Raw genomic sequence first — 26,559 nt, 5'->3', positions numbered from 1 at the left:
TCTTGCAACCATGAGGATAGACTGTGACTATGTAAACTTGTCAGAGACATCAGAGAAAAAAATGGAAATATCCTGGGCTCTTTGTGGCATAACAGTTGAAAAAAACAACTCTGTATCTACTTACCTCTAAACTTTTGGTGAAGTTAGAAAACAGCTATTTATATCATTTAAGCCACTATTCATCAGGAAACATTACTTTAAGCCACAGAATTGCTAACTGATGTTGTATATCTAGGTGGTATTACATTTAGTTCCTCATTAAAAGAACCACACGAGGCTAAGAACGTCAGCTCCTTTATTATTATTGTTATTAATTATTTACTGTTATTTCCCCCTAAACAACAGCATAACTCAAATAACAATGACACACACGTCCCTCCCGTATACACAATACCACTAGCCTATCTGTCAGGCTATCTGGCCTTTGCTTGGTTCCTGATGGAGCTGTCTGGAGACAGCTCCCTCTGTAAAAATCCCGACTTAAACATAGGGGACAGAAGAAAATGGGGACCTTGGCCAGATCATAAACTGAGAGGCTCCCAGAGTCCTTAGGGAAGGCTAACTTGGAAACCTTGGGAACATGCTGGAAATATCTGGGCAGAGGGCAGAAGGCACTGTTTGTTTTTATGTGATTGATGGACAAATTCCGTATAGGGATATAAGACCTGTATATCACCCTTTGTAGGCCAGGCATGTGGAAGTACAGTGGGGTTAGCTACTGGATTTCATTAACCAAACCATGCAGCATGGTTTGGGAGCCATGGGAATTGGGAGTCCAGAGTAGGAACCTGGGTAATGGGGGAGGTCCCCAGAGAAAAGTAACCCTTGCATTCACTGCAAGGTAAGATACAACGTGAAATGTTAAGTCCCCTTTTATGTGTTTTGCAACTATAGAATGTGCAACATTTTCATCAAGATAGAAAAGGTAAAGAAAGAAAAACTAGGATTTTGTCCTAACGCAACCAAGCATGGTTTGCCAATTGCGCTATCTTGTGGAAAAATCTACCACTACACTATCCAGGGAATCTGTGGTCAGTCCCCACCCCCGCAGCCCCCAACATTTTACTTGCACTAAATCTGAGTTCAGCTAAAGTAATGTACCCTGGAATCAGAGAAGCCCTAGGGTTGGGGACAAAACAAGGATGGGCCAGTACTGGCATCTCAGGTACAGGTGACTTCCTGGCTGTCCTGGGGAAGCTCGTTGTTGAAACTGCTCTCTCCAAATGTTGAGTAAGGAGGGACCTGGGGAGCTTCGATGATCAGTAGACCCTCTGGGGAAAGTGAGGCAAACACTGTCACAGGATCCACCTCTGCAGGAAGCCTAGGAGAAACATATGATTTTATTCATTTATTATTGTTAATATAGCTTAAACATTATTTTATTCACTTGAGAGGAAATATTTTTGATAAGAGCTTAGGCTTTGGGGATATATAATGCTGGGTTTGAAACCTGGCTTTACCCCTTTCTAGCTGTGTGGTCTTGGGAAGATTATTCCATTGCTCTGAGCTTGTTTTCTCATCTGCAAAATGAGGATAATAATATTGAACTTGTAGAGTATTTGAACTTCAGAGTCTGAGTATGCTTTGAAATGGTAAAGTGCTGTTTGAACAGTAGTTCTTAACTTAAAAGAGAGCTGTGGACCACATATTTGGTCCCAGGTTGAAGTCTTCACCTTAATACCCACTACTAACCACAATTACTAGCAGAAATGGCACCACTACCATCCCTTTATAGAGCACAAGTAGGGTGTTATGCATAGCAGGCAACACATTTTCATCTGACGTGTGCTTGCTGCAGAGTGCTTCACTACAAAATGCATTATGGGTGATGCAAGCACTAGGCACCTTGGTGAATAAAAGGGGCCAAGCTGGCCACACGTAGATTTCAGATGGCAACATACTCTATGGTATTCAAATACTCTATGGTATTCAAAATAAGCCTTGATTTTGTTCATAACCTAAGTATCTCTGATGTGGTTTGGCTATGTCCACCCAGATCTCATCTTGAATTGTAGCTCTCACGTGTTGTGGGAGGGGCCTGATGGGAGATAATTGAATCATGGGTGGCGGGCAGTTTCCTCCGTACTGGTCTCATGGTAGTGAATATGTCTCACGAGATCTGATGGTTTTATAAGATTTTTTGCTTGGTTCTCATTTTCTTTCTTGTCTGCTGCCATGTAAGACGTGCCTTTCACCTTCTGCCATGATTGTGAGGCCTCCCCAGCCACATGGAACTGCGAATCCGTTAAACCTCTTTTTTTTTTTTTTTTTTTACGTAGTCTCAGATATGTCTTTATCAGCAGTGTGAAAACAGACTAATACAATCACTTAGCAGATCATTATTATTATTTTCTTCTTCTTCTTCTTTTTTTTTTTTTTTTAAAAACAGAGTCTCACTGTGTCACCCAGGCAGAAGTGCAGTGATACGATCTTGGCTCACTGCAACTTCTGCCTCCTGGGTTCAAGCAATTCTGCCTCAACCCTCCTGAGTAGCTGGGATTACAGTAACCCACCACTACGCCTGGCTAATTTATGTATTTTTAGTAGACATGGGGTTTCACCATGTTGGCCAGGCTGGTCTTGAATTCCTGATCTCGTGATCCACCCACCTCGGCCTCCCAAAGTGCTGGGATTACAGGCATGAACCACCGAGCCTAGCCAATTATCTTGTTCTTAAAACTCAGTTATAGACAATACCTGGTTGGAGTATTATAAGAGGATGATTAAGAGGTAAGCATTAATATGCCCATTCTACAGATCACAAAACAGAGACTTGGGGGAAATCAGATGAGAAGCTCAATAAGTGAGAAAGCATTGAAGATGGAATTTCTAAACCTAAATCTGGTCCAAGTTCTAATAAGGTTTTTTTTTTTTTTTTGATGGAGTCTCACTCTGTCGCCCAGGCTGGAGTGCAGCGGCACGATCTCGGCTCATTGCAAGTCCGCCTCCCGGGTTCACACCATTCTCCTGCCTCAGCCTCCCGAGTAGCTGGGACTACAGGCACCCGCCACCACGCCTGGCTAACTTTTTGTACTTTTTAGTAGAGACGGGATTTCACTGTGTTAGCCAGGATAGTCTCGATCTCCTGACCTCATGATCCACCTGCATCAGCCCTAATAAGGTATTTTTATGATTTTCAGATTGCTTTGAGTGAATGAGACTATTGAGAATTTGGTTTCTTCAACAAACTATTAAAATTGTGAGGACATATAGTGGTCTCATTGGGGTGCCATTATTTTTTTTAATCATGAAATCCATGGCCTTCTGAGTACTTTCTATGTGCTAGGTACTTTAGCTGAATCATATCATTTTGGTGTTAACAATAATCCCACCAGGCAGATTCCATTGCCCTCCCCATCTTACAGATGAGGAAACCGAGGCTCAGAGAAGTGAACTGCTTTGCCCAAGGTCGCTCAGCTGGCAAACGGCAGAAAGGAACTGGAACTGGAATCCTGGTCTCCAAACTCAGAGTACCTGACTGTGATGCTCTCCTGCCTCCCCCAGCACCAGATATTTGAAAGAAGGACTATGGCAGGAAGGCCCAGAAGTTCAATCAAAATCTTTCCACTTGTCCACGTTAGCTCTGCCTATTGTAAATACAAGGGTCTCGATGAAAGAACCAAGGCATGAGGTAAGCCCATTCCTGATCATGGGCAGGACTCCTTCTGGAGGGGCTGGGGAGTCTTTCTTTCACACACTCTCTCTCTCTTTCCCTCTCTCTCTCTCTCTCTCTTGCTCTCTCTCTCCAGCATCCTGTAGCCACATGAGCCATATCTACCCAGGAGATTCCTTGCCAAATTGGAACCATGGAAATGAACAAGGGTGCTTCTGGGAAGCACATTTGGAAGAAAAAGAGGGAACTAGAAAGCTGCCAAGTCAAGATTTTGAAGCAGAGACAAGGTCAAAAGTTTACAGCTCCCTCCCACTGCTGGGGATGGGCTGACTGTTTAACCATGTGCACACCAACCCAGTGCACACCAGGTACAGTGTGACAGGGTAGCTATGGCCTAGAGCATGGGTTTTGCAGGCAGGCCAACCTGCATTCAAATTCTGACTCTTCCTGACCACAGAGCATGGGGCTGGTGATCTTGCCTCTCTGAACCTATTTCTTTGCAGAAAAAGGGGGGCAATAATAGTATCCACCTCTTAGGGTGGTGTGAGAATTACGTTGCAGTCTTTGGCCTTACATGTTGGCATCTTGACAGCAAGATGGAGTATCATACAAATTGCGGTATCATTGGACCACAGAGTATCAGGGTCCCAAAGGATCTTCCTGATTGCCCATGACAATGGTCTCATATAACTTATGGGGAAACTGAGGCTCAGAGAGATAGACATGCCCAAGGTCTCTCACCAGGTGACTTGCATGTTGAACCCACTTGGTGGGAAGTAATTCCTCTTCATTTCTCTTTCAGTGCTTCTACTTACATCTGAAGCAATGTCTCTGCTAAGTACTAATATGCCTTTAACGCCTTCAGCCTCTATCACTTGCTACCTTCCCTTTTTAACAATGAAAGAACTGAGGCCTGTAGGCAGGAAATATTATCTAGTTAGAATTTAACCACATTTTGCTTTCATTGGATTTATTTCATGATTGCCTTCCTCAGTGAACATTTTAGTGATGAGAATTTAACTTTATCAAAATGAGTTGATCTAAAAGAAAAAATAAACCTTTAGTAAATCATGGTACAGCAATGTAAGCATATAAGGCAAAAAATAGTGAAGATGGGATGCGAATGACGGTATTGCAAATGACTGTAATTTGGTTTCCCCTAACCAAATAGGAAGGTCATGGACTTTGAAAGTTGAGAGCTGTGCTCAGGTCCCAATCTGCTCTTTTTTAAAAAACAGCTTTATTGAGATATTATTGGCATATAAAACTGTATATATCTATATATACATGGTATACAACTTGATGTTTTGATGTATATATGCATGGTGAATACAGTGATCACCAGAGTCAAGCTAATTAACATATATTTTGTGTATCTGTGTGTGTCGGGAAGATTACATTTAAGTTAAGAAGATTAATTTTGCAACGCTACCTGCAAATTTTGAATATATAATGTAGTATCATAGACTATCATTGCCATGCTGTACATTAGCCCCCCAGAACTTACTTATCTTGCAAAACTGAAACCGTGTACCCTTTGACCAACATCTCCCCATTTCCCCCGCCACACTGGCCTCTGACAACCACCACCCTACTCTCTGCTTCTACGAGTTCGACGATTTTAGATTCTACATATGGTGAGATCATGCAGGATTTCTCTTTTTGTGTCTTTCTTATTTCACTTAGCAGAATGTCCTCACTCCATCCATGCTGTTGCCAGTGGCAGTATTTCCTTCTTTTTTTTCCTCTGTCACCCAGGCTAGAGTGCAGTGGTGTGACCTTGCCTCACTGCAACCTCTGCCTCTGAGTTCAAGTGATTCTCCTGCTTCGGCCTCTCGAGTAGCTGGGATTAGAGGTGTGCACCACCACACCCACCTAATTTTTGTATTTTTAGTAGAGATGGGGTTTCACCATCTTGGCCAGGCTGGTCTCGAACTCCTGGCCTCAAGTGATCTGCCCGCCTCGGCCTCCCAAAGTGCTGGGATTACGGGCATGAGCCACTGCACCCAGCCTCCTTCTATTTTAAGGCTTAATAATACTATATTCCAGATCCGTTCTTTACTCGCTGTGTGACCTTAGTTGAATCCCATTACTCCTCTGAGCTTCAGTCTCTTTACCCACAAGATGGGCTTGATAATACCTATTCAAGGCCAGGCATGGTGGCTCACGCCTGTAATCCCAGCACTTTGGGAGGCCGAGGCGGGCGGATCACCTAAGGTCAGGAGCTTGAGACCAGCCTGGCCAACATGGTGAAACCCCGTCTCTACTAAAAATACAAAAAAAAAAATTTAGCTGGGTGTGGTGGCTCACGCCTGGAATCCCAGCACTTTGGGAGGCTGAGGCGGGTGGATCACCTAAGGTCAGGAGCTTGAGACCAGCCTGGCCAACACGGTGAAACCCCGTCTCTACTAAAAATGCAAAAAAAAATTTAGTTGGGTGTGGTGGCACATGCCTTTAGTTCCAGCTACTTAGGAGGCTGAGGCAGGAGAATCGCTTGAACCTGGGAGATGGAGGTTTCAGTGAGCTGAGATAGCGCCACTGCACTCCAGCCCGGGTGACAGAGCCAGGCTCCATCTCTAAAAAACAAACAAACAAAACAAAACAAACCTACTCAATAGGATTCTTCTAAAGATTAAATAAAATTAAATCTATAAATCTCTTAGCATGGTTCTGGGCATGTCATAGGTGTCATAAGTGGCAGAACAGGTATCTGGGAAGATGTGGAACCAGGAAAATAAAGTTTGCTTTGGTTCCAGGCATCCTCCCTTGGTAATTTCCTACACCCTTGTCTTCCTGTTCTCTTATCCAGGTTGAGTGTGGAAAAGAGGCCAGCTGCAGTCCTTGCCCTGCCCCCAGCCTGAGAGGAAACCCAAGTCCTCTCCCTCTCCTTATTCAGTCCAAATGGGGCCTTTCACACAGAGATGGATGTGTTGGGATGAATTTCCTTGCCATAGTTAAGGCAAACAGCTATAGCATCCTGCCTGGGTGGAAATCTCCAAGGATCTCAGCCTGGCTGAAGAAATCTCCCTGTCCTCTAATGACCGGAGGTTTCCCTGGGAGAGGAGACAACGAGGCCTCCTGAGATTGGTCCAGAGGTGTCCCAGACTCCAGTTCGACTCCTTGGTGTCTAGAGTCTGGGCAGAGCCAGGAGCTCCCAGGAGTCCCAGTTGCTGGAGTGTGAGTCCAGCCTTGTGAAGCCTTTTCATAATATTAATTCCCACGGACCAAGCCCTGAGTCTGTATTCCATGCTTAATGCATTATACATATCATCTCACTCCCATCATAACCCCTCCATGCAGGGATGCAGGGATGCAGGAATGGAAGGTCAGGGCAGTTAAGCAAGTTGCCCCAAGTTACCCACCCACTTTCTCATGGAGCCAGGACTCCCTGCACCCGGAGATGAGATTCAAAATATTTAACAACTGGTGCAGCTGGGCACTGACCATTCAGAAGGGATGGGTGCATGTCATAATGATGGAGGAGGGTCCTCGGACCCTTTAGTTGTTGGAAGGTGGAGAGGTTTAGAGGGTCCTGGGGACAGGATCAGAGTGACTGGGGTTGGCTAGGGAGGGCTCAGGGCAATAGCTAGCCAATATTCAGGGGTCCCTGGATCATGGACCAGTACCCATCTGTGGCCTGTTAGGAACCAGGCCGCACATCAGGAGGTGAGCAGCAGTTCAACCAGCATTACTGCCTGAGCTCCGCCTCCTGTCAGATCAGCGGTGACATTAGATTCTCACAGGAGCTTGAACCCTATTGTGAACTGTGTATGTGAGGGATCTAGGTTGCGCGCTCCTTATGAGAATCTAATGCCCAATGATCTGAGGTGGAACAGTTTCATCCCCTAGTCCATGGAAAAATTGCCTTCCATGAAACTGATCCCTGGTGCCAAAAAGTTTGGGAACCGCTGAATATTTTAACAACTAGCCCAGCTCAGCAGCTGAGCACCAGCCTGGAGCAATTTCAATTTCAGGCATTTCCCATCAGGTTACTTCCAGTGAGCTATCTCCCCTAAGGCCTTGGAGCTTGTGAAATACACACACACACACACACACACACACACACACACCCCTTTTAAGATGATTAATTCACTTCTTTCTCACTCATTCCCTTTTACAGCTATGCCCTGCTTGTGACTCCACCCTGAGACCTCATTTGAGCCTTGACATCAGCTTCCCCATCGCCTTCCTTCCTCTCCCTTCAGCAATGTTTAATCTGCTTGCTATACCAGGGAGAGGTGTGGGGCACGGAGATGTCAGGCAAGCCAGCGAACATGAAGAACAAACGGTTTGGCGTTTGCCTTATCAGGAAGTGTCCACAGGCTTCCAAGAACTGCAGAGGCTCTGGGAGGGCCAGGGACGGACACGTGGGGCAAGAGACAGGAATGTAGAATCCCAAAGCTGGAAGAAGCCTCAGAATTCAGCTAGTGTGATCTCTCCAGAAACACAAGGTCTTCGCAAAGGCTGATGGAGAAGTTAAGAGTCAACAACAACAATAGTAATAATGAACTGCCACTTATGAGGACCTACGCTGGGCCGTGACCTCATGTCACTTTCAGCCAGGAACTCTGCAAGGCTGGAATCAGCATCTCTTTCACAGATGAGGACACAGCATTCGTTGCTCAAGGACTGAGCGTGGAACTCAGAGGTCAGGGATCTCTTCTGGGCCCTTCTAAATTCTAGTTTTAAAGACCTTGGGTATGTCCTTTCACCTGTGGGAGACCTAGTTTCCCTGTATTGCAAGGAGGGTCATGTTTGTTCTCCCCGATGCACACTTTTGCTGCAAAGGCTAAATGCAACAATGGCTCGGAAAAGAGTTTAGGAGTCGGGCGCAGTGGCTCACACCTGTACTCCCAGCACTTTGGGAGGCAGACGCGGGCAGATCACTTGAAGTCAGGAGATCAAGACCAGGCTGGTCAAACATGGTGAAACCCCGTCTCTACTAAAAATACAAAAATTAGCCAGGCATGGTGGCATGCACCTGTAATCCCAGCTACTCGGGAGGTTGAGGCAGCAGAATTGCTTGAACCCAGGAGACGGAGGTTGCAGTGAGTTGAGACCGTGCCTCTGCACTCCTGCCTGGGTGACAGAGTGAGGCTCCATCTCAAAAAAAAAAAAAAGAGAGACAGAGAGAGAGTTTAGGGCCAGAAATGCACACAGTGGAGTGACGCTGATTGCTGATTAGGGAGAAGGTATGTATGAAGCACCCAGCAGTTGTTGAAGTGCGGCCATCATGACCACACTGTGCAGCTCTTCTCCCTATAGGTACTGCCAGTTAGGGGCTCATGGTAGCTTTGGTTCATGGCCTCAGCCTGATTGTCTTTGGCTGCTCTCATGGTCCCCCAGCTTTCCCTGTTAAACATGAATCCCCTTTACTCCCTCCGCTCAGCAAAATAGCCCTTCCTCTGTCCCAATCTCTCAGCCTCCAAACCCCTCTGGGTAGTATGCAGTGCTCTCAGGACACTTTCCAGCTTCATTTTTGTGGATGCTCTAGAGAAGGTGCTCATTCTCCCGGTAGGGCAGAGGCAGAGCAAGCAGCCTGCAAGATATTCTGCTGGAGCATTTGGGGGAATCAGGGGATAGTCTTTCTGGTTGGTGACAGGGGTCCTCCCTCAGCTATGCCCCGTGGGTAGGGGCTGTGTGATTATGGACAAGGCATTGTCTCACTTACCCTCAGATGCTTAGTCTACAAAAGGGGGTTGTTCCCCGGGTGCAGTGGCTCAAGCCTCTAATCCCAGCACTTTGAGAGGCTGTGCCCAGGAGTTCGAGACTAGCCTGGGCAACATGGCGAAACCCCATCCGTACTAAACAAATGCAAAAAATTAGCCGGACATGGTGGCACATGCCTATAATCCCAACTACTCGGGAGGCTGAGGCACATGGATCACTTGAACCCAGGAGGTGGAGGTTGTAGTGAGCCAGGATCACACCATTGCACTCCAGACTGGGTGACAGAGTGAGACTCGGTCTCCAGATAAATAAATAAATAATAAATAAATAAAATGGGGTTTTTAATACCCACCTCACAGGGCACCGAGCAGATGAGATGATGCAATCTATGTGCTACCCCTGCTGGGACCCTATTACAGGTCGGCTGGGACACTTCCTTCTCATTAGGTGTGAGGGTTCAATTCCCTGCCCCAAGAATGTTTCTTAAAAGGGAGATGCCCAAGAGGGAGAGACCCCAGATCATGGGTCCCAGGTGTGCCCCCTCCTCCACTCCCACCCTGAGCTCCGCGACTCCAGGTTACTCACTGGATTTTCTTTGTGAAGTTCTTAGAAACAATGCCACCTTCTTGCTGTTTCTCTTCGTGTTTGCCTGGAAGGAAGAAAAGTGTGGTGTGTCAGCATCTATGATCCTTGGGCATCCTTCAGGACTCAGGCTTGGGTTCAGATCCTGGACCTGAACCTGCCTTGCTGTGTGGCTTAGGTCTGCCCTAGAGACTCTGGTTCTCTAAGCCTCAAGGACCTTGTCTGCCATACAGACCCACTTAAGTCCACCTCCAAGGCTGGCTATGAAGGTGAAATAAGGAAGTTGATGGAAAGGAGGCGTTGACCGTGGTTTGTAGGTAATGAAGGGTGAGTCTGAGGAAATCACAGAAGCTGGGCCGTGTGTTGTACCAAACCTTCCCAGTCTCCCACCTGACTCCTCTTCTCTAACCTGCCAGTAGAACCCTGGGGCTGGCATCCCAGACTGGGTGGCAGGCTTGAAGTGGGGTCACGTGCTGAGGGCAACTCTGCCACGTAGCTTGCTTTATAGTCAACAGAGTGCTTTCCTAACTCTGAGCCCAGACGTCGTTCTCCCTTTGATTCCTGACATGGAAACTGAGGCCCGGTGATGGATCCGGGGTCGCCCAGCAGGTCTGTGGTGGCTCTGAGCTTCGAATCAGCTCTCTCTGAGTCTAGGCCAAGTTCTAGGGCCTGACGCCCCTCTGCTCTTGAATTTCTGTCTGTTCCAGCTCTCGCTTAGCAATTTAGCCACATTATCTGTAGCCAGTAGTGAAAGCACAGCCTGGAAAAAGAATGCTTCAATCTACCAAAAACGCCCAGCTTCTCCTAAGAGCACTGTGGATGTGAAATTCCACCAGCCCTCCTGCCTCTTACCCTGCGGGACGAGAGGGCTTCCCAACCCCCTTACGGAGGAGAAAGATGAAATTACGAGAAGGCTTGGGCCTAAACTGGTTTTGATCTAGTAACGTATAGAGCACCTTCTAATTCTCTCAGTCTCTCCTCATTCTGTTTTTCTTTAATAAAGAGGGTGGCTCTAGTTTCTCTTTAAACAAACAAGATTAGTACAACGGTGGGGCCATTCGGCTGTTACTTTTCAGTCCTCATTTGTGGGGCCACCTTCTGGAGACAAGAACTCTCATTTACACAGGGAGGTGCTTCTGAGAGGCCTTGAAATCTAGAATGTAAATAACTTGGTTGAATATAGCAGTCCAGATTTTTTTAAAACTGACAACTTATAGCTAATTACTTTTAATTATTTCTTTGTTGATAGCTTTTTTTGTGCTTTAAGATAATGCATGTGTATGTTAGAAAATGTAGAAAATAGGCGGGGCATGGTGGCTCACTCCTATAATGTCTGCACTTTGGGAGACAGGAGGATCACTCGAGGCCAGGAGTTTGAGACCAGCCTGGACAACATAGAGAGGTGCTGTTTCTAAAAAATAATAATAATAGGCAGGGCATGGTGGCTTATGGCTGTAATCCTAGCACTTTGGGAGGCCGAAGCAGGTGAATCACGAGGTCAAGAGATCGAGATCTTCCTGGCCAACATGGTGAAACTCCGTCTCTACTAAAAATACAAAAATTAGCTGGACGTGGTGGCACATGCCTATAGTCCCAGCTACTTGGGAGGCTGAGGCAGGAGAATTGCTTGAACCTGGGAGGTGGAGGTTGCAGTGAGGTGAGATCGTGCTACTGCACTCCAGCCCGGTGACAGGGCGAGACTCTGTCTCAAAATAGTAATAATAATAATAATAGTAATTAATATTATTATTATTATCAGGTGTGATGGTGTGTGCCTGTAGTCCCAGCTATTTGGGAGGCTGAAGTGGGAAGATTGCTTGAGCCCAGGAGTCTGAGGTTACAGTAAGCTATAATGCACTACTGCACTCCAGCCTGGGCAAGAGAGTGAAATCTGGTCTCTAAATTTAACAACAACAACAACAACAAAAGAAAAAATTAAAAAAAAAAAAAGCCATCAAAACTACCCATAATCCTGTCACCCCAAGGAAGCTACTAATAATATATTTTATATGTTCTGACTTTTCTATGTTTCTCAGAAATGTGTAAATGTTATATAGTATCCATGTATATCAGTATTCTATCAAATGGGATAGTTCTCTGCATTATGTTTGGAACTTATTTTTTCTCTTGCTAACACATTATAATTACTTTTCCATATTACCAAATATTCTTTGACAACATAATTTTTAATGGCTGCAGTGTTCTATTGAGGAATACATAAGAGCTAATTTAACCAATCCCCTACTTTGGGGCACTGAGGAGTTTCCAACATTGGAGAGAACTTCACGGCCCTGAACATTCTTGTAGCTTTACACCAGGCCCTGTGACTTCTTTAGGATTAACTGAAGACTAATCCAACTTCCAGAATTTCTAAGGCTTAATCTGTATTGCTAAATTGCTCTCAGGAAAAGAAATTCGTTTTAAACTGGAGTGTCTGGCTAAGCAGAACATGCTATTCTGTGAATGTGTGGCTGCTTAAACAATCTATCCTGTGCTGCCAACTCCGTGACCACCAGCTGCCTGGCTCTAACACAGGCCTGTGCCTGGAAGAGCACTGTCTGTTCTTTGGTACCCTCCACATAGCCAGGGTGCCGGGAGACCTGCTTCCTCTGGGGACAGGCCAGTGCCTCTGACTCAGCCCTTTTGCATCCGAGAATCCTCCTGCAAGCTGGTGTCCTGGGAAGAATAACTGATGATATAAATAATAATAGCAAAGTAATATAGTGCTTCCTTGGTGTCAGCCACTGTTCTAAGCACCTTATCTATGTCAACTCCTTTAATTTTTGCAACAACCTTAAATAATAATAGTAAAATGATAATATAAGCAGGCAGTTGCATTATTATCATTTTGTAGATAGGAAACCTGAAGTTCAGAGAGGTTAAGTGCTGTACCCAAGGTCACACAGCTTGGAAGTGACTGGTGCAAAGATTCAAAAGCAGGCAGATAAGTTCTGGAATAGTGGGTTTTGGACTTAAGTCTCTACTCTGACATTTCCTGGCTCATCTCTGAGTGTCTCTGAGCCTCAGTTTATTCTTCTCTGAAATGGGAGTGACAGCACCTACCTTATTGGGTTACTGTAGGAAGCAAATGCAAGCGAGTCACAGAATGGCTTTGAAGTTGTAAAAGTACCATGTGAAGGTAAACGCTTGTGGTTTATTTTGATGTTTGGGGAAAGGACTGCTTCTCAGAAACTAGGTGCCTCTGTCTGCTCTGAAAATAGGGTATTGGGCTGAGGGAAGGGAGGATCTCTGAGCAGGGAAAGCTCCAAGATCTCCACAAGAGGGGCCTGGAGGTGGAGTTAACCTGGTCGAGAGAGAGTGTTGTTAGGAGGATCATCCTGAAACTCAATTTGCTTGTCATTTGCATACTTCCATTGGGGCAGCTTAAGGATTATGAGTGATTTTTCATTTCTTATTTTGCTTTCCTAACTACATATTCTATCATGAAGACATTTTATTTTTGTCAACAGAAAAAAGTAATTAAAAATACATCCAGAGGCTAGAAGTCAGAGACCCCTTGCAGACATGCTTTTTTTCAACATGCCTCAGAGAAATGTAAGTGGAACACTATTGGCCCAGCTAAAGAAAGAAGGTGCTGTTTCCAGGGAAGACAAAGGCCCTGGGACTAAGGAGAAGGGGTGGCAATAAGGCCTTGGGGCTTTCCAGTCTCTATCTTAGCCAGGGTCTGGCCCAGTGGCCCATGAAGGGAACATCTCTTGGCTGGTGGTTGCAGGATGCGGGCAGGGGAATTTGAGGCTTGCTGGAAATTGTCTAGTCCAGCATGTTCCAAACACTTCCTTGAATGAGACACTCATACATGGTCAGATAAGACAGGGCTGCCTCTCAGAGATTTATAAACTACATTAGTGACTTAAAGGCTCTGACAAGTCCTGCAATGAGAAGACCTGTTTATAATTTTGTTTTTACTGGTACCATATAAGACTCTGAACTCTCCTACTCCTGTTTCTAAATGCCTAGTAACCACTTGAAGTGCTTTGGTAAATTCTGATCTTGTCTACCTCTTCATAAGACCAACAGTAAAACTGAGGCTCCAGAGGCTGTGGGATTTGCTCAGGGTCACACCGCCAGAAGTAGATCCAGCCATCCTGGCTCAGAATCAGTCAGAGAGGCCTGACATTGAATCTCAGACACTGCCAGGGAGAAGTGGGTGATCTCAGGTGAGTTACTTTCTCTGGGCCTCGGTTTCCTTATCTGCATAATGGGGTTAACCTACCCACACTTCCTAGGAGGTCCTTATGAGGAACCACTGAGCCACCACATGTAGGCCTTTAGCACATACTTGTGGAGGAATGGATTTGTCATTATGTGGTACAGGGTGGGAAAGTGGATCTGACTTCCAACTTCCCTTGAAAATTGCTTTTTATTTATTTTTATTTTTTATATCTTTTGAGACAGAATTTCTTTCTTGTTGCCCAGGCTGGAATGCAGTGGCATGGTCTCGGCTCACTGCAACCTCCACCTCCTGGGTTCAAGAGATTCTCCTGCCTCAGACTCCTGAGTAGCTGAGATTACAGGTGCCTGCCACCATGCCCAGCTGATTTTTGTGTTTTTAGTAGAACAGGGTTTCACCATGTTGGCCAGGCTGGTCTCAAACTCCTGACCTCAAGTGATCCTCCCGCCTTGGCCTCCCAAAGTGCTACGATTACAGGCATGAGCCACCGCACTCGACCCGAAAGTTGCTTCTTAAATAGAGCGCCTGATATCAATTTTATTTTTTTAAACTCTTTCTTTGAAAGCACTTGTATGGACTCTCAGGGAATTTGGATTCTGTCTAGCCGATGTCACTAATTGTACATCTGAAAAGCTTTGTCTTAGTCTTATGTAAGCTCCCAATGACCCCATTTTACAGATGCGGAAACTGAGACTGCATGACTCACCCAAAGCCTCTGGATTAGTAAAATACTTAGCTGAGATCTCAACATGGAGCTGCCAGACCCCACTTGTTATGAAGCACCTACAAAAGAGGATGGTGAAAAGCCCTCCAGGCTGGACAGAGGGTCTCCTAGAGAGGCCACAGGGTAGGGAAGACCCTTGGACTTGGGCTGGAAGCATCTAAGAGCCTAATTAAAACAAGGACAGAAGGAATGGTGATAATCGTTCTGTTTACAGAATGCCAGCCAAGCACTATTATTAGCTCCATTTTATAGACACTCTGCATATGTGATCATAGATAGTCTGTATATGTTTAATCTTTCCTACACTCTTGCAGGACAGATAGTATTATGATTCCCATTCTGCAGATAGGAGAAATGAGGCTCAGAGGGATGAGAAGACTTTCTTGTCCACTTCCATCATGCTAGTGAACAGCAGTGCTGGGATCTGAACCCAGGTTTCAAAGAGAATCTATTATTCATTATTTATTGGGGCCTTCCTGGATGCCTGGCATTATAACAACAACGATGGCAATAATACTACTAATTCCTTGTGTTCCAGGTCGTAGAAATGTGAAAGGAAAATAAATCTTGGGGCCCCCAAATCGCTAAGCTAAAGGGAAAAGTCAAGCTGGGAACTGTTTAGGGCCAACCTACCCCCCATTCTATTCAAAGTCAGCCCTCTGCTCACTGACATAGATGCATAGCTGTTTGCCTTCTTTGGAAAGGCTAATCAGAAACTCAAAAGAACTATTTGTCTCTCAGCTACCTGTGACCTGGAAAACCTCTCCCTACTTCAAATCTTCCTGCCTTTGCTTCAAGTTGTCCTGCCTTTCCAGATGGAACCAATGTACTTCTTACATATATTGATTGATGTCTCATGTCTCTCTAACATGTGTAAAACTGAGCTGTGCCCAGACCACCTTGGGCATGTGACAGGAGGACTTCCTGAGGTTGTGTCATGGGCATGCCCTCAGCCTGGGCAAAATAAACTTCCTAAATGAACTGAGATACGTCTCAGATTTTCTGGGTTCACAGGTAGGTACACATTGTACAGCATCACCTCATTTAATACAACAATCTTTACGGTATAACCATTTGAACCCTAATTTCCAGATGAGGAAACAAAACAAGCACAAAGATGTAAAGTAATTTGCACATCCTGCTGGTTAGAGTTGGAGCCAGTTTCGGAACTCGTGCCTGGCTCCCAGCCAACTCAGAGATCTGGCTGACCCTGTCAGCAGCACGTGGCCCCAGCAAGTCTCCCAGCCCACCACACCCGCTGGAGCCTCTGATGTTTATAATTCTGCCATGACTGGCTTGAAACTCCCCCTGAACATTGCCGGGGCTTGTTCCTGCCCAGCCTGTGTTTGCAATGGCTTTGACTGATTTTCTGGAAGGCAAGCCTCTGCCGGGAACACATTCTTTTTAATGGAGCGGGAGGGAAGGAAAAGAAAGCTTTTTCTGCTGCCCAGCTTAACAGGGGCTGAGCTTCCTGTCTTCTCTCTTTCTTCCCCCTTGTATGTTTCTTTCTCCCAGGGTGGGATGTGGCTGTGAGAGCCCTGAGCCTAAAGCTGTGGATAGGCCCAGTCTCTACTCCACTCCTATTGCTGACTCATGGCATGACTGTGAACAAGTCCCACCTAGGCCTCAGCCTCCTCAACTGCAAGATGGGCCTAGACACCCCTGCTACTCTGGACTTGACTGAGGGTGATTTTGGGGAAGAAGTATAAGAATGTCAGCCCAGCCCTTGGCACCTAGCAGGTGCTCAGTAAATCATTCCTTCTTTCTGGCCTCCTAATTCCCAGACAGCCTGAGTCTGAATCTTTGATGCCCTTGAACAAGTTACATTAATCTCTCCATATCTCAGTTTCCTCATCTGCAAAAAAATAAGAAGATAAACAGTACCCACCTCCTCTGGTGGTTGTGTTAGCTGAGATATGATAGGCAACAGTATTTAGCAAAGTGCTGAGCACATAGTTAGCACTCAGAGTTACCAGTTAGTGTTACTACAATTACTGGTAAGCCTCAGTTTCCTTGTCTGGGACAAGGAGAGGTGTTTCACTGGAAACCAGTTGTGGATATTAACACTATCATTGCTCAGCCTTAACGTGAACTTCTAGACCCTGTGTTGTGATGCTGGAGTGCATGAAATCCCATTTCTTCTTTGTTTTTTAATTTTTTGGTATCTGTTTAACCTGTTCTTTATATTAAATGCCCTCTGTCAAAATACCCAACGTGGTTTCTATTTTCCTGTCTGTACTCTGATTGATCAGCACCCAAAGGCCCCAGTAGCTGAGTCAGGCAGGTTAAGATCTCTGCTGGGAGCTGGGAGAGAAGTTTTCCATAAAGATAACTTTGCGGGCTGCATTCCTGAGCCCTGAGGTCACCTGTGTCACACTGTCCCAGCGTCTGCTCTCAGGAAACTTTTCTCCTGGCTATTCCCAGGGCTGAGGCCGACTCCCCCGCCCCACCCCCCCTCCCGCCGACCTCCTACCCCTGACTTACCAGACACCTCCACATATCCATCTTTGGTCTTCACCATCAACTCCTCTGGCTTGAAGCTGTGCACATTCACACACACTTTCCAGGGCTCCCCAGGGAAGGGCGGGGGGGTCCGGCCCTCGGCAGGTACCCCAAACCTGGCGGTGGCAGTGGGGCCCCGGGGCACCATGCCAGACCTTAGGGTGCCTGGCCAGGCGGAGGAGAGACGAGGCAGAGCCCAGTCGGGCCAAGAGGCCGTCAAGTCGTCTGGGAAGGGGTCCATGCCAAAGCCATCATCCAGCAGGCGAGAGGAGAGGGGAGAGTCCCGGAAGGGGTCTCGGCGCAGGCGGCTTGGGTAGTGGCAGGAGAAGGGCATCTGACCATCAGCCATGGTGGCTGCTGAGCTCAGAGGGAAACAGAGGCTCAGAGAGACAGAACCACCTGCCCAAGGTCACTCAACAAGGTGGTGTGGCCTGGCTAGCTTATTCTTCAGCTTCCGAAAATGCTGCTTTTCTGCAGGGAGAAGCAGAACCAACCACTGCCAGGAACGGTTGTGCCCCCTCGGCTGGGGTCCCAGACCCCAAAGGTGACCCCCAGGCAGGTCCAGCAGAATCCCAGAGGGCCCCTCTCCGCACTGCCTCACGACAGACCAGCAAGCCACCGTCCTCCCAGGCTGCCCAGGCTGGCAGCCAGAGCCGCTGAGGTCTAGAGCGGAGCCAGGAGCTTAATAAACCCAGGGCACACGCGCCTAGAAACTTCTTCTGGCTCCTCCTGGGCTGCAAGCCTTCTATTTATTTGCTGCTGGAGACTGGAGGCGGGTTTTGCAAGCGTCTCCTGTCACAGGAATATTCGGAGGTGATGAACCAGCCCCGGAGAATCCGCGGAGGGAACAGCTGGGCTGTGGGGGGAGCTGGGAGGGGCCGCGTCCAAGTTCAACCAGCCTCTCTGGACACTCTCTCCTCCCCTGGCCACTCCGCTTAGCTCCGCCCTCCGCTTGCTCCCGGCGCTGGAGCCGCCCTCCCGGAGAGGCGCACTAAGGCCTGGCTATTAATAACCCCTAGCCTGGCTGAGGGCTCAGGTCACCCTCTGGAAATACCTTCCCCAGAGCGTGTCGTATCCTGCCTTTCCCCTGGGGACCTGCAGAAAGGGAAGAGAGAGACATTAGCCCAGTGGATTTGAAGGATGTCCCTGGGTTGGAATCCCCAGTTACAAGGTGGCCAAGCTCCTAAAGCCTCAACGCCCTCTGGGGAGAGCGGTAAAGAAAAAACAAAAAATTATACATATATATATGTATTCATATGACACTTGTCAAAGTATGATAAGCAAGACTTTACTGGGCAGGGAAACTTTCTCCATAGATGTAAGGACCCCCGCAATGGGATTTTGCAGTGAGGGAGAAAGATTAGATTTGATTCCCAGTAGGTCATAGGTAAGTGGGAATTTGTAGGCAAGAAGCAGGTGGGGTGGGGGTGGGATCAGCGAATGGAAAATTACTAGGAGGAAAGTCCAGGGATCAGAGGGATTCAGGCTCAGCTAACCTAAGAGGATGCTTGCTGAAGACAGGCCAGGGTGCTCAGACGTCATCTGGGGGATGGTGGAGGATGAGGAAACTAATCAGATATCGAGGGTGATCAGACATCGAAGATGGGTGATTGCTGCTAAACAGACTTAGCAGAGTTCACGCCAAAACTGAATTTTTCTTTCTTTCTTTTTTTTTTTTTTTTTGAGACGGAGTCTCACTCTGTCCCCTAGGCTAGAGTACAGTTGTGCCATTTCGACTCACTGCAACCTCTGCCTCCCAGGTTCAAACAATTCTCCTGCCTCAGCCTCCCGAGTAGCTGGGATTACAGGCACCGCCATCATGCCCAGCTAATTTTTGTATATTTTAGTAGAAATGGGTTTCACCATCTTGGCCAGGCTGGTCTTGAACTCCTGACCTCATGATCCACCTGCCTCGGCCTCCCAAAGTGCTGGGATTACAGGCATGAGCCTCCTCGCCTGGCCCAAAACTGAATTTTTATAAGGAACCTCACAGATGGGCTTAGGAGAAGATTCAGAAATCTGATTAATGTTTGGTCAAGCAAAGCATCTTTATAGGCAGTAACATTATTCCCAGGCACCTCCAAATTGTCAGTTTTCCTCCTTATAAATGGATGTAACAGTAGTCAATTCACAGATGTGCCATGAGGAATACATGAGGTAATTCTCTTTCAGCACCTAGCAGTCTGATGGGCACCTTTGTAGTTTCCATTTTGAGTTATCGATTACATAATGTTTGCTACATGCCAGGCCCTGCTCTATGGGCTTTATAAATATGAACTCATTTAATCCTCAGCAGCAATCCTGTGAGGTAAGAGTACCAGTATTATCCCATTTTACAGATGAGAAAACTACCATAGAAGTGTTCATGAATAGTAGCTTCTGTTATTATTATGACTGTTAATACTGATAATTATTGAAAAGTAGTATACTCAAGCAGGATGTCTGGTCTGAAACTCAAAGCCCCAAATCTAGACTTTCCTGCTCTAACCACACAGCTGGAAGAATGAATTTACAAATCCTCCTTTGGGCCGGAGGCCTCTTCGGCTTTGGTTCTAATCTTTGATCTGTCCGCAACAGGTAGACAATTTTCAGCATGTCGTTTTCCCTCTGTGGGCTTTCGGGTCTCAGCCCTGCCTTCTTCACGAGATGAGGGTAAGTTGAGGATATTAAGGAATTCGGTGAGTCATAGGTTGAGAAATTGTTTTGATATTAAACAGTGTTTGCATGAGGCAGTTTGCTAAAAATAATAATATGGAGAAAAACAATCACTGTCACCCATTGCCTCCTGTGCATCTGCTTTTAGAGTTAGTATATTTCAGACATTACTGAGTTAAACCCTCACTCAATAGTTAAGTGTCACTATTATCATCACCCCCATTTTGCAGGTGAAAAAACAGAGGCACAGAGCCTTGGCCCTTGCACACAGATATGGAGTGGCAGAGCCTGGATGGGAACCTGGGTTGTTCTGAATCCCGGATCTGTGCTTATCCCACAGACAGAGACCCCTGCCCTCCTCCCCAGCTGAGAAAGAATGGTGGGGACTCCACGGCATGACATGTCCCGAGTGACTGGGCCCCCGCTGGATGTGGGGTGAGCTCATCAGGCTGGAAGCTTCGGGCTGACGTCATGGCTGGGCACAGAAGCCTCCGCTTTCTCTGTAATTACAGCTGGGCGGGGCCGGCTGAGTTGGAAACCAGTTGTGGGGAGAATCACTGCATGCCGCATGACGCACCAGAGAAACCTGGCCCTGCCTGGGACCTGGGCAGGGGCTGGGGTGAGGTTTCTGAGTGCGTGGGACAGGGTGGAATGAGTTTGTGTGTGGATTTGAGTGGGTGCAGGGGTGAGTGTGTGTTTATGTGCCGATGGGGCTGTGTTTATTTATTGGCGAGTCTGCTGGTGGGGTATGTTCGGGAAGAAACTCCCCTCCTTCTCCCTTTCCAGGCCATCCCCAAACCTCCAGAGGACCCCTCTGCCTAAAACGTGGCTTAGTTGGTACCAGGGGACCCAGAAGGAGGGGATGCCTGGCAAAGGAGCAGGGAACTGAACCGTGATGACCTAATCCACCTTCTCATTTCAAGGATGAGGGGGAGGAGAGAGAGGATGCAAAGGTAGAAAATAGAAATAACAATCATTAGCATTTATGGGGCACTTGCCCCATGCCAGTTTCTGTTCTGAGCACTTTAAATGTATGTGCCTAAAACTCTTGTACTTCTCGCCACAATCCTACTAGGAAGGATGTTTTATTTATTTATTTATTTATTTATTTATTTATTTATTTAGAGGTGGAGTTTCACTCTTGTTGCCCAGGCTGGAGTGCAATGGCATGATCTTGGCTCACTGCAACCTCTGCCTCCCTCCCGGGTTCAAGTGATTCTCATGCCTCAGCCTCCGGAGTAGCTGGGATTACAGGCACCTGCCACCACACCTGGCTAATTTTTGTATTTTTAGTAGAGATGGGGTTTCACCGTGTTGGTCAGGCTGGTCTCAAACTCTGGACCTCAGGTGATCCACCCCCTCGGCCTCCCAAATTGCTGGGATTACAGGCATGAGCCACCATGACTGTCAGGAATGATGTTTTATTAAACACATTTTAGAGATGAGGAAACTAAGGCACAGAGAGATTACCTGACATGCCTATGTCAGTGGCAGAGCTGGGATTCGAACCTGGGCAGTTTGGTTCTTGTCTCATCTGCTACACTGCCTCTGAAGTCAAAGTCATGGCTCACATTTATTGAACACTAACCATGCACCCAGCCCTGTGATCAACAGTTTTATCCATGACCTCATGGAATCCTTGTGGTTCAGAGAGGTGAAGCCACCAAGGATTGGAATCCAAGTCAGGGGGACTTGGGAGTGCACGGTAATAACTGGTATGAGACAATATTGGTCAAGCCTTACCCAGCGATCCTTCCACACTACCTGGTGTCCTGTTCCCCTTTGGGCTCTCATTGCATTTCTGGATCCAGCAAGCCCTTCATGTCAGGACGCTGAGGAGGGAGGCAGCTGCTCCTGCTAACTCGGCCACCTGGTGAGGAGTCAGCTAACACACGAGGAAAGTAGTCACTAAACCCCATGGGCTGTCACCAATCAGGTGAGAATATGACGCCAGGCTCAGGAGAGGCCCGGGAAAAGCGGGGCCTCCAAGCTGGTTACACCAGGGAAGAAGAGACCTTAGAGGGTACTGTGGTGCAGGGTACGGACGTTAGATCCTGGGAACCAGAGCATTGTTCTCTTGGATGCCATCCTCTTAGAGCTTTCATATGGGGCATACCACTATTAATTCTCAAAACAGCCCAGGAGGAGGATGAGATCAGCCTGCATGTGCAAAACTGGGGGGAAGTGGTGGTCTGAAGCTAGGACCAAGTAGGACAAAGACACAGCTGCCAGATTCTGTGCCTTTTCTTTTCAGTGTAGTAAGAAACAAAAGTTCCCACCCTCCCCTAGGGGATTCCCAGCCCCCAGCCCCTCCCCAGGGTCTGAAGACCCGTCTCAGAGTTGGTTCTTTTGGGTGGCCCTGGATCCCAGCACATCCTCCAGAAAATAGGAAGTAAGCATGCTCATGCCTTTTTATTTCTTTCGTTTCTCAGACTCCCCTACGATGACACTAACGGAATTTCCAGCACACTTGGCTCCATACAGCAGGAACCTTGGATGTCCTGTTCATAGCGCCATCCCCAGCACCTAGAGGGTGCCTGCTGCACTGTGGAAGCCCAGCATATCTTGGATGAGTAGATGATGTCATATCAGCAACCCTGGGTCTGAATTGCCTAGCTCCCACTGGGTAGACTCTACATGCAGTAACAGCATCAGAATATTAACTAATATTTCGGCAGTCCATAGAAGGTGCCAGGCACCAAGGCTTCCCAAGCATGCTCTCTTTAATTTTCATCACCGCCCCCTGGAGATTTTATGCTATCATTATTCCCTTTTTACAGATAAGGAAACTGAGGCGCAAGACATGAAGTGACCTGCCCGAGGCCTCCAGCTTATGGATTCTGAACTTAGGTTTGTCTGAACTTCAAGTCCAGGCCTCTTTTCTCTGCCGCACACTCCGGCAAGAATGAATAAATAAACAAAATAAAATAAACAGCCTGCAGTGAGTCCCTCCCTAAATGAGCCTACGCCCTCACAATCCTGGGAAAGTAACACTTATTTATTGGAGCTCTAGCTTTCTTCTATTATTTTCTCCAAAATTCTTCCCAGGAATTGCCTTCCCTGACCACCTTTGCAAATAATAATCATAGCGGTAATAATAATAATAATAATAATAATAATAAATACGTATTTAACATTTAGTACCAATTGTAAGTGCTTCGCATATATCAACTTATTTAATTCTCACATGAATTGCTCTAAGGTAGGTATTATTATCCCCATTCACAGATGACAACATCAAAGCACAGAACAGTTAAATAACTTGCCGAAGGTCACACAGCTACTAAGTGGCAAAGCTGGGATTCACGTCTAGGCAATCCGGCTCCGGAGTCTGTGTTTTTAACCACTATGTGATTCTGTGAATAATAACTACAAAATGAAAGTAATGATACCCATCATTATTTGAGAACTATCATGTACCAAGCTCTGCTAAATGCCCTGTATGTTGTGCCTCTTTTAATCCTCCTAACAACTCTTGGAGGTAGAAGTCCTATTGTTAACCACATTTTACAGTTGAACAATCTAAAGCACAGGGTCAGATCCGGGATGACTGGCTGCAAAACCTGTACCTTCAGCTACCCAGGGAGCCTGTGCCACCTGACCCCTGGTGTATGCCCAGCCAGAGCACTGGCCTTCCAAACCCAGATCTACCAGCAGAACACAGCTGAACTTCAGGTCACTGGACCACCTCTTCCCCCACCTTCTTGCTAGGCTTCTCTCTCTCTGAAACCTCTTTCAGCCCTTCCAGGCTTTCTCAGCAGAACAAATGACACCAGGAACACGCTGACATTTGGGAGAGTGATGACTGCCTGGGAGGAGCTATTGTGCATCGAGCAGAGGATCCTTACATGTTACTAATGAAAGCCACTTGGAGCTGGGGCAGGGCTGGGGGCCCCGCAAGCTCAATAGGAGCTCCTCTCTGCTGCAGGTGCCGCCAACAGAAGGGAGTCAGGGCTCAGCTATGGGACGGAGAGGATCATCCTGCCCTCTCTCCACCCATCCTCAAGAAGGGACATCCACAACTAGGCTCTCAGGGGCTCTATTTCTTACACCTGAGCCTAAATCAAGGCCTCTGAGATCTTTCATGGTTCAAATACTTCTTCCGGGTTCAGAGAACCAATATCTCAACTAACCAGAATTTTCAGGAAGTGACCGGGCTGCCATTTCCCACTTAAGAAAGACAGTAAAACATAGTGGGTAGGAACTCAACCAGATATGGATTTGAATCCCATTAGCTCTGCTGCTTTGGGCAAGGAACTTAGTCTCTCTGAACCTCTGTCTTGTCGTCTGTAAAATGGAGATGATCTCAACACCTATCTCCCTGAGTAACTGTCAGCATAGATTATCAGGGGAAATAGTCAGGGAGGTGACTATATAATAGTCAGGGAGATGAAATAGTCAAGGTGTGCCCTTGATCACACTGGACCTTGCAGACTCCATTAAGAGGTTAGACTTTGTCTTGAGCACACTGAAGAACCACTGAACTCTTTGAAGGAGGAGCGTGCTGTGATGAGAACTGAGTTCCACGAAAATCACTGTCTGCTTTTGGAGAAGATCTTACAGGGGCTTTAGGGAGACCAGCTAGGAGGCTGCTGCAGTGGTCCCAGTGAAATGGCAACCTTGGCTGTGTTGTTGGCTGAGGAGCGGTAAAGTGTGGATATAATCATGATCCGTTAAAGAAGCAGGAGCATTTTGACTGCTGATTGCGGTGAGAGGGGAAGAGAAGTTTCGTCAAATGCATGTCTCGGTTTTCAGACCTTTCAATGGGGTGAATGGTGGTGCCACTCAGTGAACATGTGAGGAGGAGCCAGATGCAGGGAGTGGGAGACACAGTCTGTTCATTTACTCACGGATTCATTCATTCCATAATTGTTACATTCTCACTTGGAAAGCACTAGCTGAGGGGCTAGAGATGAAGCAGTCAATGAGGCAAAATCCCTGCTTTCATGTGTATCAATAAACAGTTTATGAAAGGGAAATAAATCTTGGGGCCCCCAAATCACTAAGCTAAAGGAAAAAGTCAAGCTGGGAACAGTTGAGGGCAAACCTGCTTCCATTCTATCCAAAGTCACCCCTCTACTCACTGAGATACATGCATATCTGATTGCCTCCTTTGGAAAGGCTAATCAGAAACTGGAAAGAATGCAACCATTTGTCTCTTATCTACCTATGACCTGGAAGCCCCCGCCCCTCTTCAAGTTGTCCTGCCTTCTCCTCTGGTTGTCCCACCTTTCTGGACTGAGCCAATGTACATCTTACACATATTGATTGATGTCTCCTGTCTCCCTAAAATGTATAAAACCAAGCTGTGCCCCTACCACCTTGGGCACATGTCCACCCGAAGCTGTATCACAGGCGTGTCCTCAACCTTGGTAAAATAAACTTTCTAAGTTAACTGAGATGTGTTTCAGATTTTTGGGGTTCACAAAATAAATAAACAATAGAAAGAATTTCAGATACTGTCAGTGGCATGTGAACCAGAGCAACTCCATGGTGAATGGGGGCTGGGTAAAATAAGACTGAGACCTGCTGGGCTGCATTCCCACTAAGTCAGGCATTCTGTCACAGGATGAGATAGGAAGTCAGCACAAGGTACAGGTCACAAAGACCTTGGGTCACAAGGTCTTTGAGATGAGATAGGAGATCGGCACAAGATACAGGTCACAAAGTTCCAGGTTGCCGTAAAGAAGCCAGCTAAAACCCACCAGAATCAAGATGGCAATGAGAGTGACCTCTGGTCATCACAGCTCATTATTCGCTAAGTATAATGCATTAGCATGCTAAAAGACACTCCCACTAGCGCCATCACACTTTACAGATGCCATGGCAATGTAAGGAAGTTATGTTTACACCTACATGGTCTAAAAAGGGGAGGAACCCTCAGTTCCAGAAATTTGCCCTACCCCCTCACCCCCCTACCCCTGACTTCCCAGAAAACTCATGAATAATCTACCCCTTGTTTGGCATATAATTAAGAAATAACCATAAATGGGCAACCAGCAGCCCTCAGGGCTGCTATGCCTATGGAGTAGCCATTCTTTTATTCCTTTACTTTCTTAATAAACTTGCTTTGGCCTCACTGTATGGACTCCCCTGGAATTCTTTCTTGTGTGAGATCCAAGAACCCTCTCTTGGGATCTGGATCACGACCCATTTCTGGTGACAATACTACAAAATTTTATGAAGAAAAAAGGAAGGCTCCTGGTTACCCTTCTCACTGGATTTCCTGCTAATACCCACTCCTTGGTCATGGGCTTCAATCACAGGGTCCTCATTTCTGACCCTTCAGATGGAAGAATCAAGCATGTTCCTGCCTGAAGGTCTTCCTGCCTGCTGTTCCCACTGCTTGGAACACTCTTCCCCCGGGTCTCCATAAGGCAGGTCTCTTCATTCATTTGTGTCTCTACTTATATTTCAACGACTCAGATAAAGCTTCTCTAACCACTTAATAAGTCACACTCTCACATTAGCTGGTTTACTTTTCCTCACAGCACTTGCCATTAACTACTAGTAACATTTTACATCTCTAGTTATTTGTTTCTCTGCTGCCTCCATTAGAATGTAAGCTCCATGCAGGCAGAGGGCAGGGACTTATGTCTGATTGTTCATGGCTGTATCATT

General features: G+C 46.7%; 1 protein-coding gene and 1 long non-coding RNA gene across 2 annotated transcripts; one reads left to right on the top strand and one right to left on the bottom strand.

The window, feature by feature from the left end:
• Positions 1-278: 278 nt before the first annotated feature.
• On the bottom strand, positions 279-18,287 carry HSPB8 (heat shock protein family B (small) member 8). Its single transcript, XM_050748186.1, has 3 exons — positions 17,266-18,287; positions 9,869-9,932; positions 279-1,321 (listed from the first exon to the last, which is right to left on the bottom strand). Exons 1-3 carry the CDS (start codon positions 17,630-17,632, stop codon positions 1,162-1,164), a joined length of 591 nt encoding a protein of 196 aa, XP_050604143.1. The 5' UTR covers positions 17,633-18,287; the 3' UTR covers positions 279-1,161.
• A 2,181-nt stretch (positions 18,288-20,468) lies between these two features.
• Positions 20,469-22,866, top strand: LOC126930725 (uncharacterized). The gene is made up of 2 exons (XR_007717661.1): positions 20,469-20,557; positions 22,371-22,866. It is a non-coding gene; the product is annotated as an uncharacterized LOC126930725 (long non-coding RNA).
• Positions 22,867-26,559: the final 3,693 nt, after the last annotated feature.

The sequence above is a fragment of the Macaca thibetana genome, chromosome 11 (assembly GCF_024542745.1).
Source record: "Macaca thibetana thibetana isolate TM-01 chromosome 11, ASM2454274v1, whole genome shotgun sequence".
Lineage (NCBI taxonomy): Eukaryota > Metazoa > Chordata > Mammalia > Primates > Cercopithecidae > Macaca > Macaca thibetana.
Note: the sequence above shows the minus strand (reverse complement) of the source record. Positions and strands in the feature narration are given on the sequence as shown.

What these genes read in the sequence shown, in the direction of transcription:
- HSPB8 (XM_050748186.1), bottom strand. Translation starts at nt 17,632, where the DNA reads ATGGCTGATGGTCAGATGCCCTTCTCCTGCCACTACCCAAGCCGCCTG. An exon ending in TGGATATGTGGAGGTGTCTG is followed by an intron (nt 9,933 to 17,265) that starts GTAAGTCAGGGG and finishes TCTTCCTTCCAG; the next exon opens with GCAAACACGAAGAGAAACAG. An exon ending in AACTTCACAAAGAAAATCCA is followed by an intron (nt 1,322 to 9,868) that starts GTGAGTAACCTG and finishes TGTTTCTCCTAG; the next exon opens with GCTTCCTGCAGAGGTGGATC.